Source organism: Serinus canaria, chromosome 13 (genome assembly GCF_022539315.1).
Source record: "Serinus canaria isolate serCan28SL12 chromosome 13, serCan2020, whole genome shotgun sequence".
NCBI lineage: Eukaryota > Metazoa > Chordata > Aves > Passeriformes > Fringillidae > Serinus > Serinus canaria.
In genome coordinates, this window is record NC_066327.1 from 16,806,462 (window position 1) to 16,820,213 (window position 13,752).

General features: G+C 48.8%; 1 protein-coding gene across 1 annotated transcript in view; it reads left to right on the forward strand.

The window, feature by feature from the left end:
- Window positions 1–5,922: 5,922 nt before the first annotated feature.
- The window catches only part of HTR4 (5-hydroxytryptamine receptor 4), a 32,187-nt gene continuing 24,357 nt past the window's right edge, over window positions 5,923–13,752 (forward strand). Inside the window, exons 1-3 of the mRNA XM_050979868.1 lie at window positions 5,923–5,930; window positions 6,268–6,393; window positions 8,030–8,230. Coding sequence (XP_050835825.1) covers window positions 5,923–5,930; window positions 6,268–6,393; window positions 8,030–8,230 — 335 coding nt within the window. The remainder of the gene's footprint in view (window positions 5,931–6,267; window positions 6,394–8,029; window positions 8,231–13,752) is intronic.

A 13,752-nucleotide genomic window follows, 5' to 3' on the forward strand; every position in this document is an offset into this window, starting at 1 on the left:
AACTGACACGGGCGAGAACCAATGATACAAGAGCTAGGGAGGGGCCCGGAGCACCTGCCCAATCACCTTGTGAGAAAGGGAGAAGTTTCTGGAGAAATGGGCAGGGCCCCAGGAGATGGACAGGGCCCTGGAGGAGGGGAAAATGTAACAAGTGGGGTGGTTGCTATGGGAACGGGGGTGGAGACAAGGGCATGGCAGTGTGCCCAGACTGGGAGGGAACCATTTCAGGGAGAGGGGGAAACCAGGACTGAACCATCAAAATAGGCTTAGGATTACAACTGGGGGGAACATTACAAAATGGGGAGAACAATACAAACAGGGAAGATAACACAACTGGAAATTGGTATGCGCACCACAACAGCAGATCAGTTCCTCCCTGCTGGGAGCTCCTGCCCTGCTCAGCCCCAATTAAACAATTAACAAACACTCCCAGAGCTTCCCAGGCTGGTCCTGCACCCTGGGTGGCATCAGCTCCATCTGAGCTGAGCCTGCCCTGCCCATCCTCAGAGCACCTGGGCCTCCTCCCCTGTTTATTGGAGTGAGAAATGTGGTGGGGGCTTGGTGGAGGGTATTCAGAACATGCACTTAGCTGGGGATGGAGGAGGGGGTTTAGCTAAAAGAAAACCAAGGAATCCAAGTGTTCTGCTCTGGAGTCAAGGGCATTCCATGGCCTTGCTTGGAGAGGACACCTGTCTGGAGCCCCCACACCAGGGAGGGCATGAAAATGAGCTGGTGAGCACCAGGGGCTGGGGGGTTTCCAGTGCCAGCACTGGAATTATCTTTAATAAACTTTGCTTTTTTTATAGTAAAGCTCAAAATGAGCTGGGAACTGTTTCTGTGTGGCTTAGAGTCCCACAGGGGGTCGGGGAGGGTCTCAAATAAAATGTATTTTAGAAATCAATGCTTTATCCTATCTGTGCCAAGAGTTCCATTAGCAGGGGTAACTGCAAGGAACTTTTTTTTTCCTCTGGAGGTTTGAAACTGGGAAACTCTCCAGGAAATATCAGAAGTGAGACAGCCAATAGCTGTATTTGTCTTTTGCTGTCCAAGGTGGAAACAGGCAGTGGGAAAAGGGCACAGCCTGGCTATTTTAATACCCAGCCTCGTGCCAGGACCCTTCCAAGGGTCTTGACTAAATGCCTCTCATCTAACAGTATTTTCCTGACTGCAGATGTTGTTTGAAAAAGCAGAGCAGGACCTTCGTGGTTTCTGATTTGAACATCTTGAAAGTCCCAGGTTTTGGGCAAAGATGGGAAAAAAGGTTTGAGAAAAAGAAGTCAGAATGAGAATGACTGAGAACTGTCAGAGGGGGTTTTGATCAAGAGGTACAAATCTCTGGGCATAGGGCAGGGCTTATTTTGGGGGAATTTTGACAGGAAAAGGTGCAATAAGACAGGGCATTGAATGCTTTGAGCCCAGGAGCAGCAGCACAACTCCTGAAGAGCTGTGGGCTCTGTGCACCCCAGTTTTGCACCTGGCCATTGCAGGAGGCAACAATTCTCAGATTCTCAGCTCTGTGAGGAATCTGGGCACTCAGAGTATGTTTGGTGTGAGCCTAAACCTTTATTTTCCCAAAGGATTTGCAGCAGCTCCATGTAAATACTGTGATCTTAATCTCCTGCTGATTTCATGAGTTAATTTTAGCTTTATTCTAGGTGACAGTCTAATGGGTTTTGAGGGCTGTACTCACATGCATCAGCCCTGCAGAGGTATCTGCTCACATGTGGGTGTAAATTATGTAACTAACTGGGGATCTGCTGCCTGCCAAGGTGCAGAGCCCAGAGCTCCCCAGGCCTGGCTCATTCCCCAGGTGCAAACTCCTGCCTCTGGCTCAGACCATGACAAACCAGCTCCTTGTCCTGGATGAGTGCTCAGCCCCAGATGCAGTTCCCACTGGGCAAAGGCAGAAGTTCTGCTGCTGCCAGCTGGGGAGAGAGCAGAGAGCAGAGCTCAGGGCTGCTGGGCTGGGCACTGGCAGCTCCCTGAGCATCACCTCCAGTCCTGGGCCAGGCTGGGCACCACAGGGGGAACAATCTCTCTAAAGCTTGGGAGAGCCTCCCAGGAGGGACAGGGGATGGGGAAGGGTCTGGAGAGCCCGTGGGGGAGCAGCTGAGGGCACTGGGATTGTGCAGCTGGAGGAGGCTGAGGGGATGGGAGAAAGAGATGGAGATGGAGATAGGGGGATGGAGATGGAGATAGGGGGATGGGGATGGAGATGGAGAGAGAGATGGAGAGAGATGGAGATAGAGAGAGATAGAGATGGAGATGCAGATAGATAGAGATAGAGATACAGAGATGAAGAGATTATAGAGATGATGGAGATAGAGATGACAGAGATGAGAAAAGGGGGCACTGTTTTAAACCAAATAAAAGGATTTAGATTAGGTGTTAGGAAGAAATTCTTGACTCAGTTCTAGTGGAAGGTGGCCCTGCCATGGCTGGGGAGTGAAGCTGGATGCTCTTTAAGATCCTTTCCAAGCCAAAGCTTTCTGTGGTTCTGTGATTCTACGAAAATACAGCAGCAGGAGCCCTGAACCCTTCTCCAGGCAGAGCACCTGGTATCACCCATGAGCACTGAAAGGAGATGTACAGCCAGATCCAGGCTGGCTGCTGAAATGTCCCTCAGGGTCTGCAGCTCCAGTCTCTGCTCTGGGACAGGGACAGGGCCCAGGGCAGGGTCAGGGGGGATTTTGGGAAAGGTTCTGCCCCCAGAGGGTGCTGGCATTGCCCAGGCTCCCCAGGGAATGGGACACTGCTCCAGGGATGCCCAGGGTGGGATTTTAGGGCTGTGCAGGGCCAGGGGCTGGGCTGGGTGATCCTCTGGGTCCCTCCCAGCTCAGGATATTCCAGATTCAGTCCCGGAGGCTGAGGTGGGAGCAGGGCTGGAGGTCCCAGGGTCTCCCCAGGTCCCCCCATGTGTGGCAGCCCAGCAGGTCCCTGTCCCCAAACTGGGGAGTGCTCCCAGCACGGACTGACTGCTCCAGCCCACACAGCAATTTCTGAAACATTCAAACAGCCTGTCTTCTTTGCTTCATCCTGACAATTGGTTTTAATCATTATCAGCTGCTTAAAACACTTCATTCTCTGGAGCACTGCAGCTTTCAGCCTCCGGAGATTCACGGGCCAGGGCTGGTGATGGTATCAGGAGTTTTGTTTCAAACCAGCTCAAAAGGAGAAAACCTCATCCCTTCCTTCCCACCCCACTGCCACAATTTATTTGATTTTTTATTTCAAAAAAACTCTCAAATAAGCAAATCATATGATGGAGTTATTTTGATACGTGGAGTGCTGTTTATCCCTGGCCTGTCAATACTTTAATTAATTTCAGTCTGTTTCTAAAACAGAAGTGAAGGACATAATTGACTGGGATCTGTTGGGAGCTGTCCTGCCATCTGCACGGGCTGAAGTGAAGCAGTGCAGCATTTAAAGGCATTAAAGGAAATTAAATGCTTCTGGATTAATGCTGACTTCTGATTAATATTTTAGAAAAGGATGTGGTAGCAGCTGGGAAGGCAGAGATCAAATCATCACTTCCCTATTGTCATGTTTCTGTACTGAGCCACGTTATCAGCTTTACTGATAAACAGCTTATCTTGATTTGTAGGTGCCTAAGAGCTGATGGTTTTTTTATGCCTAGGAATAATCAGGGAAGCAGGAAAGAGGAGAGGCCAATGCCAGCTTCTCTGTGGTTATGAAACACTACCCAGGGAAAAGCCCTGGCTGGAAATGATCAGCCCAGCCCTCTGTTCCCCACACCCAGGGAATGTTAAACCAGGAGAGCTCTTTCTGAGGGTTTTAATCTCAGGGTTTCCCCTCTGTGTGCAGTGGGATCCAGGGAAGGTGCCTGCTCTGCCCCCATGACTGATCTGTGCTCTTTAACTGCTGCAGAAAATATGCAAAAGCACTTGAGCTCGTTTAGAAAAGTTGGAGTGTTTACAGGAGAGTGAAAATTGAGCTTGAAAGAGTAATTACCCTTCTTTTTACTTTCACATTAATGACTATGCAGAAGAGCTTTTTCAATATGTCCATATGTGGGTTTTAAGCATTCATTCCCCATCAGTATTTCACCTTTTTCCTTAAGTGATTTCTATATTCCTGCTAACCAGCAATCATTTTGCCTGAATCTCATTTCCTCATAATAGCAAACCCATCAATCTCTGCTTTATTAAAGAGGGGAGCAGGCTTGGGAGCCAGAGCCCTCGGATCTGATAAAAGATGTTATGCAAACCATTGATTTCAATTTGCAGCAATATCCACTTCTTCCATTATTAACAACTTGGAATTACTCAGACTGAATAATTAACATGTATTCCTGATGATGGATTATTGCAGAGGCAGAAGGAGCCCAGATGAAATCCCTCCTGCCCCCAGTGAGGGATCTGCCTGTGAGATGTTCCCCAGGGGAGCAGTGGGAAATGGCACGAGGGAAACACTCCCAAAAGTGATTTCAGAGCTAAAGTTCCTCTCCCAGGTGTGCCAGGGGGAGTTCCTGCCCTGCTGGGCTCTGCTCAGAGCCTGGTGGTGACCACTTCTGCCCAGGGATGCCACCAGGATGCCACCACCCTCAGCCCAGGGTGGGAAATGTGGATTTAAAACGCACAAAGGTGAAAAAACCCCAGGCAGTGTCTGGAGAGAGGGGCTCAGGGCTGTGCTCCTCTGGCTTCCAGAGCTTGTTTGGGTGAGTAAAACTCAACATTTCTGTGTGCCAGAAGGTTCTAATCTCTTTCAGCTTTTCTCCAAATCAGGAGAGCGAGATAAAGTGTGAAAAGGCTGGGATGTTGTTTAGTAAATGAAAAGTGACCCCAGGGCCAGTCAAGGTAAAGCAGAATAACAGTTCCATTTCTCAGTGCCCTGGGCAATCTCCCAGCGTTAATCCTGGGGGTCCAGCACCGGCTCTGTAGGCTGAGAAGGAATTTCCCTGCTGAATCAGTGTCAAGTGATGCTTTTAATGCCAGTTTATCTCCAGCCACACTTGATAACAGGAAAAATCCCTTCCCCACCTGTAAAAGTAAAGTCACACAAGCAGGTGAAGGTTCAGGATGCAGTTTATTCAGGATATATCATTAGAAATAGCTTTAGGAGAAAAACAACTCAAAATTTTGTCATAAAATCAGGTTTATGAGGAATTTATTGCATGCTGGGTGTTTCTTTCTCTTTTGCAAGCTCTGAAAAAAAGAAAACCCAAAAACTTCCTTTCTTTTTCTTAACAGCAAATTATTTGTAGAAATGCAGATTTAAAATATGGCTGACACTGGGGAGGGGGAGTTTGTGCTATTCTTACTTTTTCTTTTCTTCCTCTTTGTTAACTGAAAGGAATTATTGATCTCAGAGTAGGGGAAAATTAGGCACTTGGACAACAAAATTATTTCATTTCCCTAACTCTGGAAAAATTACTAAGTAAAAAAAAGAAAAAAAAGGTAAAAAAAAAAAAGCCAGACTGTTTTGTGTTTTGTAGCACAGAGTGAAGAGAGAAAAAGGCGAAACATTATGTAGATTTTAAAACTGAAGATGTAAAATGCTTGTCTTGAGGAAAGTTTGAACCCATTAGTCCTTGTCACATCACATCAGGAGCTGTGGTGACAAAGAGTGATGGGTTCAGAATGGAAAAGGGGAAATTGAGGTTACAGGGAAGGAAAAAACCTTCCCTGTGAGGGTGAGGAGGGGCTGGGATGGAATTCCCAGAGCAGCTGTGGCTGCCCCGTCCCTGGAGTGTCCCAGGCCAGGCTGGACAGGGCTTGGAGACCCTGGGACAGCAGAAGGTGTGGGATGAGATGAGTTTTAAGGTCCCTTCCAACCCAAACCATTCTGTGGTTATATGATACTAAAACCTTGTTAAAAAAATGGGGAAAACTCCAGAAAAAAACCAAACAAACAAACCCAAAATTCTTCTGCATGGAAAATCACTGTTTGTGTGTAAAGAGAATGGAGATGTGAGGAAATGACATATAAATTGTGAGGAAATGTTATGTACATTGTGAGGAAATGAAATACACAACTCCCAAAACTCAAATCTGCACTATTGAATGGTGGGTCAGGAATCAAACAAAACTAAAGAATCCCCAGAACATGTAAAAGAACTCAAAGCAATATTTGAATATGTATAATCTTCATAAATATGCATCTGATCAGGTCAATGAAAAAGTATACAAGGAAAGTTGTTTTAACACTTTGTCAAGCTGTCTCCTGTCCCTTTTATCCCTTGTTAAACTTTTAAAAATGTCAAGAGTGAGCCTTGTTTCTCCCACTTCTGTCTCTGGCTCCCCCCAGTTGGAGTGAGGGCTTCGGCATCGCGGAGAAGATCCTGCTGCTCTCCTTCATCTCCGCCGTCATCCTCATGGCCATCCTGGGCAACCTGCTGGTCATGGTGGCCGTGTGCCGGGACAGGCAGCTCAGGTGAGCCCCTGGGACACAGCCCCTCCTGGCTGCTGCAGCACAGGCTGCTCTGGGCTTTTTTAAAGCATTCCTCCAGTGAGAAAGGAGAGATCCAGCCCAGCTCCATGAATCAGTCTGGGCTGACGGACAGAGGCTCCAAGCAGTAACAACTCTCCTGAAATACAAACCTGGTGCAGAGGCTGGGGGTGTAGGGACCAGAGCAGTGACTGTGAGCACTGGGGGTGTTTGAATTGCCTGTAAAAGCTGTTCAGGAGCAAGCAGACAGACTGTTTGCCTGATGAACAACGGGGATCTGCCGTGGGTTGTGCTGGTGTTCCCAGGGGTCTCAGGACGAGGGAAGAGAGGAGAATCTTGACTCTGTTTCAGAAGGCTGATTTATTATTTTATGATTATGTTATAGTAAAAGTATACTAAAAGAAGAGAAGAAAAGATTTCATCAGAAGGCTTGAAAGAAAAAGCCTAGAATGAGAATGATAACAAAAGCTCGTGACGCTCAGAGTCCGAGCCAGCTGGACTGTGGTTAGCTATTAATTAGAAACAACCACATGAGACCAATCAAGGATGCACCTGTTGCATTCCACAGCAGCAGAGAATTATTCTCTTTCTTTTCCTCTGAGGCCTCTCAGCTTCTCAGGAGAAAAATCCTGGCAAAGGGATTTTTCAGGAAATATCATAGCTACCGTGGGTGAAGTCCCAGATGCACGAACATCGAACGTCGTGGTGTTGAGATGGCAACCTGCTGGTCCTGGTGGCCCTGTGCCCAGACAGGCAGCTCAGGTGAGCCCACCCAGGGGCTCCAGGTGAGCCAAGGGCAGGAGCAGCCCCAGGGAGTGCCCCTGCCTTGCAGACCCTCCCTGCCCTCGGCTTATCCCGCAGCGCTGGCACCATTTTAATTCCCATCCTCATCTTTTTAGCATTCTCTGTAGAAAACGAGACAAATCAGTGAAAAGCACCCCTAAGCAGCAACTCCCTGGAGATACAGGTTGGCCTCTGGCCCCTTTCCATCTCAGATTTCCCAATGAGCTCATCAGGAGCACACAGACCAAGGTCTGGTTGTGGTTGAGAGCACCAGCACAACTTAGCAAATGTTGCTCATGATTTGAGGGGGTCACAGGCACAATTCCTGTCTCAAGGCTGCTGCTAACCCTGGGAATTGTCAGCCTAGCCTTAGGAGATTTAACAGCCTCTATTCATGTGCTGCGTGGGATTTTTAATGGATTTAATTCTATTTTATTGTTGTGATTTTAAAAGTACTCTTCAAGTTAAAATTACAGCTTCAGTCTAGATTATTCTCACTGCTTTCTGGAAGGATATTCTCCATTTAAAAGTTAAAATAAAAGCCCTTTCTTCCACCCCAGAGTCTCCAGTGCAAGGTGGGAGGCTGAGCCACGTGCAGAGGCTGTGAGCATCCATTTGCCTCCTCTGGATGAGCAGAAAGATTTAGGCCAGGAAAATGATGGATATTTAGCTTTAAAAACCAGGAACAAGCCCAGGTGACCATATGAAGTGAGAAGTGTGTTAGAGAGGAGCTTTTAGTGTGATGGAGCAGATTAACCCCAAATTCCAGCTGGAATCTCTGTCCATGTGTGGAGGCTGCTGCACTGAACCCACCCTAACTGTGTGATCTGCCTTGCAGGAAAATCAAGACCAACTATTTCATCGTTTCCCTGGCCTTTGCTGACCTGCTGGTGTCGGTGCTGGTGATGCCCTTTGGAGCCATGGAGCTGGTTCAGGACAACTGGATCTATGGGGAGATGTTCTGCCTGGTGAGGACCTCCCTGGACGTGCTGCTGACCACAGCGTCCATCCTGCACCTCTGCTGCATCTCCCTGGACAGGTACGAGCTGCAGAGGGGCACTGCTGCAAGGCTCGGAGAGTTCTGGGCTATCCTGAGCTGCCAGAGGGCAGAGATGGACCTGCTTGGAATGGCAGAGCAATAAATCCCTCCCAGGGGCTGATTGGGAGAGAATCCTGCTGAGGGCAGAGCAGTTTGCAAGGGGATGAGATTTGTGAGGAGGGCCTGGGTTGTTCTGGGCACAGCTCTGTTGGCAGCACTGACCAGGTGTGGTTCTGTTCCCCCTTTGGAGCAAAAACACCTCTGATGTGTCCAGAGGTGGGAGCTGAGCTGGGGCAGAGGGAGGGACATTGTGCACAGGGGGTTGTTCCAGCAGAGAGGTTCCTCTGCTCCTAGGATGAAGGGAAACAGCCTCAAAGTGCACCAGGGGAGCTCAGGGTGGATCAGCAGGAATTTCCCCATGGAAAGGGTGCTCAGACCCTGGAGCTGCCCAAGGAGGGTTGGAGTGCCCATCCCTGGAGGTGTCACATGGATGTGACATTCAGAGCTCTTGGTGACCAGGTGGGGATTGGGCACAGATCTGGGAGATCCTAAAAACTTTCCTTTCTTTCAAACTTTTCTTGCCACCAGAAAAACAAAGCCCAAAGCCTCAATAATTTATGGTGAACAATTCTGTTTGACTGCTGTCTGTAGATTTGTGGGTAAATGGCAGAACTTCCATAAGAGTTTTTCACAAGATAAACACTCAGTGGAAAACATTTTGGCTATTCTGATAATACTTTTAGAGGTTGGTTTTTGGAGTTTGTTTTGAGTTCTGTTGGAGAGTTCAATACCTTTAAAAACTCTTTTACTTAGTATTGCTAACAGGGCCAAAATAACCATAATTATTCTTGTTATTGTGGCAGCTGATATTTAAATGTGTGGCATTTCAGTACCTTGAGAGTCTGAGTGCAGCCAGACTCCAAAGAAAAGTTGCTTAACCTCTGTGTTGATGGGCAGCAGTGCTGTGGGGTGGGAGGCAGGGCAGCAGCACAGGCAGGTTTGTATCCAGAGAGAAGCTGACATCCAAGAGCCACAGCTCCTGTCCTTCTCTGCAAGTTTAGATGGCTGGAACACAAATGGGAAGCTCATTATCTTCAAACCATTGACAAATTGCCACTCCGGGCCAATTACCAGGGAAGCAGATGTTGGGCACCGTGCTCTGGACACGACCTTGCTCTCTGAAATGTTGGAGTTTGATTCTCCAGGCTCTTAATTAAATAGAGAGGGTTGTGGAGAGAAGGGAAAATGGGATTTCAGCCCCAGTTCTGCAGCAGGGGATGAGGAACCTCCTGTGAGAGGGCACAGAAAGGAGGTTCCCCCTTTCTCCTGCCCTCCTGGAGACCCCCATGTCCAGAGCTCCTGCTCCCTGTCCCTATCTGTCCCCAAGATCCTGGGACAGCCTGGACTGGTTGATGCTCTAGGGACACCCCTCCACCTGAGCCCTTGGCATTAACTTGAATTTCTCTGACATTTTTTACTTGGTTTGGGGTTGTTTTTTTCCACAGCGAGGACTGATTGAGAACAGTGTGAAGGGGCCAGAATAGATGAGGAGAGGGTGGTGGATGACCCCAGAAGGGCAGAGCAGGTGGATGAATGAGAGGTTTTTGTGGAGGAAAGGATGACTCAGCCCAGCATTGATCCTCCCTGGGTGCAGGGGCAGCACTGCTTCCTTCCCAGGACTTAATTCAATTTTTCCAGCTGTTTGCTCTTGTGTTCATTCAGAATTTATGGGAGTCTGCTGCTTCTGCTTGGTAGTTTTTCTGTGATCTATTTCCTGCCTTCTGTTTTATTTCAGGGCATGCAGGTGTGAGTTTTAAGGGGTTTTTTAGGAAAACTGGGTGGTTAATCTAATCCTAAAGACTCAGTTTGAAAGCCATTCCCTTCAGCATATTCACAAAGCCTTGCTTGAAAAGACTTTTATCTGTTAAAGTCTTGTATCTATTTCCACTGCTGCCTCTGGAAAAGAAGGAAACAAGCTCTGAGGCTTGAATTCTCAAAGGCATTGGAGAAAATCTGGAGAATTCACCACGTAATAAACTGATTTTACTGCTCAGACACAGGGAGAGAAGTACTGCAGACAGCCTCTGCCAGTCTCAGTGGGAAAAGGGATTTTCCAAGGTAGCAAAGGTATCTCAGGGCTCACTGAATTCCAAGTTTGCTGCCATTGCCTTAAGCTTTTTCATCATCTCTTTGATATTCTAATATATTAGAGAGATTTACCCCTGAAATATTTATTTATTGCATGTTTTATGCATACATGTCCATTCTTTGTGCCAGTGCAATAAAAAATAATTGCACTGCAGATAAACAGACCCAGAAGCTCTGATGGAGCCTCCAAACACAGCGAACCTGTCAGGAGAGGCAATTTTCTCCTCCAATATTTGCAGTCCAATTTGCAATGCAATTACTTCTCAAAGTCGTTGGGGGGGGGGGGGCGTGGAGAAAACAACAGAGGAACAAACAGGTCCCAGATGTCCTTGGGCTGGGGTTTGGATGCACATCTGGCTCCTCTTTGTGCAGCTGGAGCATCCTCTGCCTGCCCCCTGCCCCCTCCTGGCTGCCCCAGCCCGGGAAGGTCCCCCCAGGGCTGTGTTCCTGTGGCTGCTCTGTTTGCTGGAGTGTGTCAGACACCTGCACACCACAAAGCAGCCCTGAGTGTGTCCTTTGATCCCAGACTGATCCTCTGCTCAGGCCCAGCCCAAAATCCCTGCTAAGCCAGGGCTAAGGCACGGCAGATGCAGCCAGAGAGTGACAGCTGCTCCTTGTGCTGCTTGCAAACATTAATTACCATTAATGGACGCAAATTAGCTCAGCCCCGTGGGAGAGGTGATGCTGTAAAGCCTCCCAAGCCCTGTGGTGACATCCTGTGACAGCAGCCCTGTCCCTGTGCCAGGGCACACAGCGTGGCCCTGGGCACACGGGTGGGCACTGCCCTGCTCCGGGGCTCCAGCCCAGCATTCCCTGCTCGCCCCCTTCCCCTGGGTCACAGACAGGCACGAGGCACTGCCTGGTGCCCAAAGGATGCCCAGGCTGTGGTTGGGAGCACAGGGTGTTTGCCCAGGCTGGGAGGAAGCCACTGTGCCCAGCCACCAGGGCCACCAGGGCAGGGTTAGTGGGGAGAGTGATTAAACTTTGGCTAGCTGGCAGCAATTAATGGCTACAGTCTGATTAAATGCCCCAGTTTCCAGGTGGAGCTCTGCCCAGGCTGTGAATTCCTGTGCCTGTCTCACCTGGATCTGACAGCTCGGGTGGGAGCACAGAGACAGTGCAGGCAGGGCCAGCTGGGCCTGTCCCCAAGGCAGGTGACACCGAGAGGTGACACAGCTGTGGAGTTGTCCCTGCCAGGCAGGACACCAGCTCAGAGAGCACTGAGGAAAATCCCAGAGCAGATGGCAGCAGCACAGGCTGAGGGACGCTCTGCCCTTTATCCATCTTTGCAAACCCTCCAGAAATATTTCATTTATTTCACCACCCTTGCTGCCAATACCCCTCACACACCTCAGCCTCACGGGGACCATCAGGAGCCCCTCTCTCCATTTGGCAACATACATTTGTTTGTGTGCCCTGCTAAATTTATCCAGCTCCAATTAACTGTTCTCTTTTGCATTTTTCTCAGTGTAATTATCTCAACACCAGCAGGCCATTGTTTTTCTAATAAGAATTTAATTTTGTTAGATATAATCATTTTAGGGCATTTTCTTTTTCTGGACCAACGATGCAGAACTTTGTTTTCTTTGGCACAATGAGAGCCCAAAGCTTATTTGCTCAGTGGGAAAAAGGAAAATAGAAAGAGCTGTGCTTTCCAAAATATGTTAAAATCTGGTGATACAGAGGCCAGAACCTGTTTTCACTGAAATATCAGCAACAGCAGTGTGGGATTAATTTCCCAAAGGCGCAAATAAATTGAAATTGTGGCTCCTTAGGTTCATCACTTGGTCAGGGCTCAGTTGGAGACTCTGTCCCAGTCTGGATTCCCTGAGGGACAAGGACAAGGGCAGTGACTTCCCACTGACACTTGCACCCTAACTTTGGGAGACAGCCAGTAGCACCCACAGTTTTCCCATCCTTTTGCCCTCTTTTTTCCAGATTTCCCATCCTTTTGCCTTCTCTTATCCAGTTTTTCCATCCTTTTGCCTTCTTTTCCCCCCAGTTTTCCTATCTTTTGGCTTCTTTTTTTCCTAGATGATTTAAGGGGGTGAAATATTACTCAGTGTGAGTGCTCAGTGAGTGTTCTGTGGCTCATCCTGGCCCCAGGATGATCCAGCATATGCTCTGTACATCATTTTCCATATGCACATGACACCAAATGCTTTGAAGTGTGGGCCACCCCCAGAGCCAGGCTGTTAATAAGGCTGGGGGTGGATTTGTCTGTCTGGGAGAGCTGAAGAGCTCCTTGCAGGGTAGTGCCTGCAGGCTCCCAGCTCCAAACTGCACTGCAAAGCAGGAGATGCTTTCATTTCTCTCCAGGCACAGGGAATGGTCTCCTGCAGCTCCATTTCTGCAGTGCCCAGGAGGCAGGAAGGAGCAGGGCCAGAGCCTCAGAGGAGCTGAGGCAGGAGCTGAGCACTCCAGGGCAGCTTTGGCACAGCCAGGGGATGCAGGAGGTGTTTGGATAAATCAATAATTCCCTGCCATGGCCCACAGCCCATTGTGCTGCTGGCAGGCAGATCCAGGAGCTGCAGGAACTGTGGAACTGCTTCCAACTGGGACCTTCCAGGGCCTGGGGGAAGCTGGAAAGAGAGTGCCAGGACAAGGGAATGGTTCCCATTGACAGAGGGCAGGGATAGGTGGGATTTGGGAAGGAATTCCTCCCTGGGAGGGTGGGCAGGCCCTGGCACGGTGCCCAGAGCAGCTGTAGCTGCCCCTGGATCCCTGGCAGTGCCCAAGGCCAGGCTGGACGGGCTTGGATCTCCTGGGATAGTGGAAGGTGTCCCTGCCATGGCTGGGGAGGAATTAAATTATCTTTAAGGTGCCTTCCCAAGTCCCTTCCTGTAGTTCAGAGGATTCCACACCTTCCCTGTAATTCTGTGATTTCTGCAGTGGCCAGGAGAGACATGAGGCCAGAGAAATGATGGATTTCTTCTTTCCAGCCACCTGTGAAATGTTAGCACCTGATTCACCCCGGTGGCAAATGTCTGATAAGGAAAAGGAGAAGTGTTACAATATAATAACCTTTGCTTTATTGGAAGAGCTGCAGCTCTGGGAAGGGATTCCTGTGTTTCCCCTTCAGTGGAGAATGTCATTGCAGAGGAGAGGAGGTTTCACATCAGCTGCTCTGCTGGAGGGAGTAGGGAAGTGAACATTTGTGAGGAAGTTGACTGATAATAGAGAGAATTAATATTTAATTGGGCCGGGACATGGTATTAATCATGTGTATGTATTGCATTTTAAGTTCATCCATCACTCTGCCACAGCAGCATGTGACAGCCATTCCTTGGGAGCCCAGGAAAACAGCTCTGCTTGGAATGGAGCACAACACAGAGCATGTCTTTATTCCAGCCTCTGACTAAGAATATTGACAA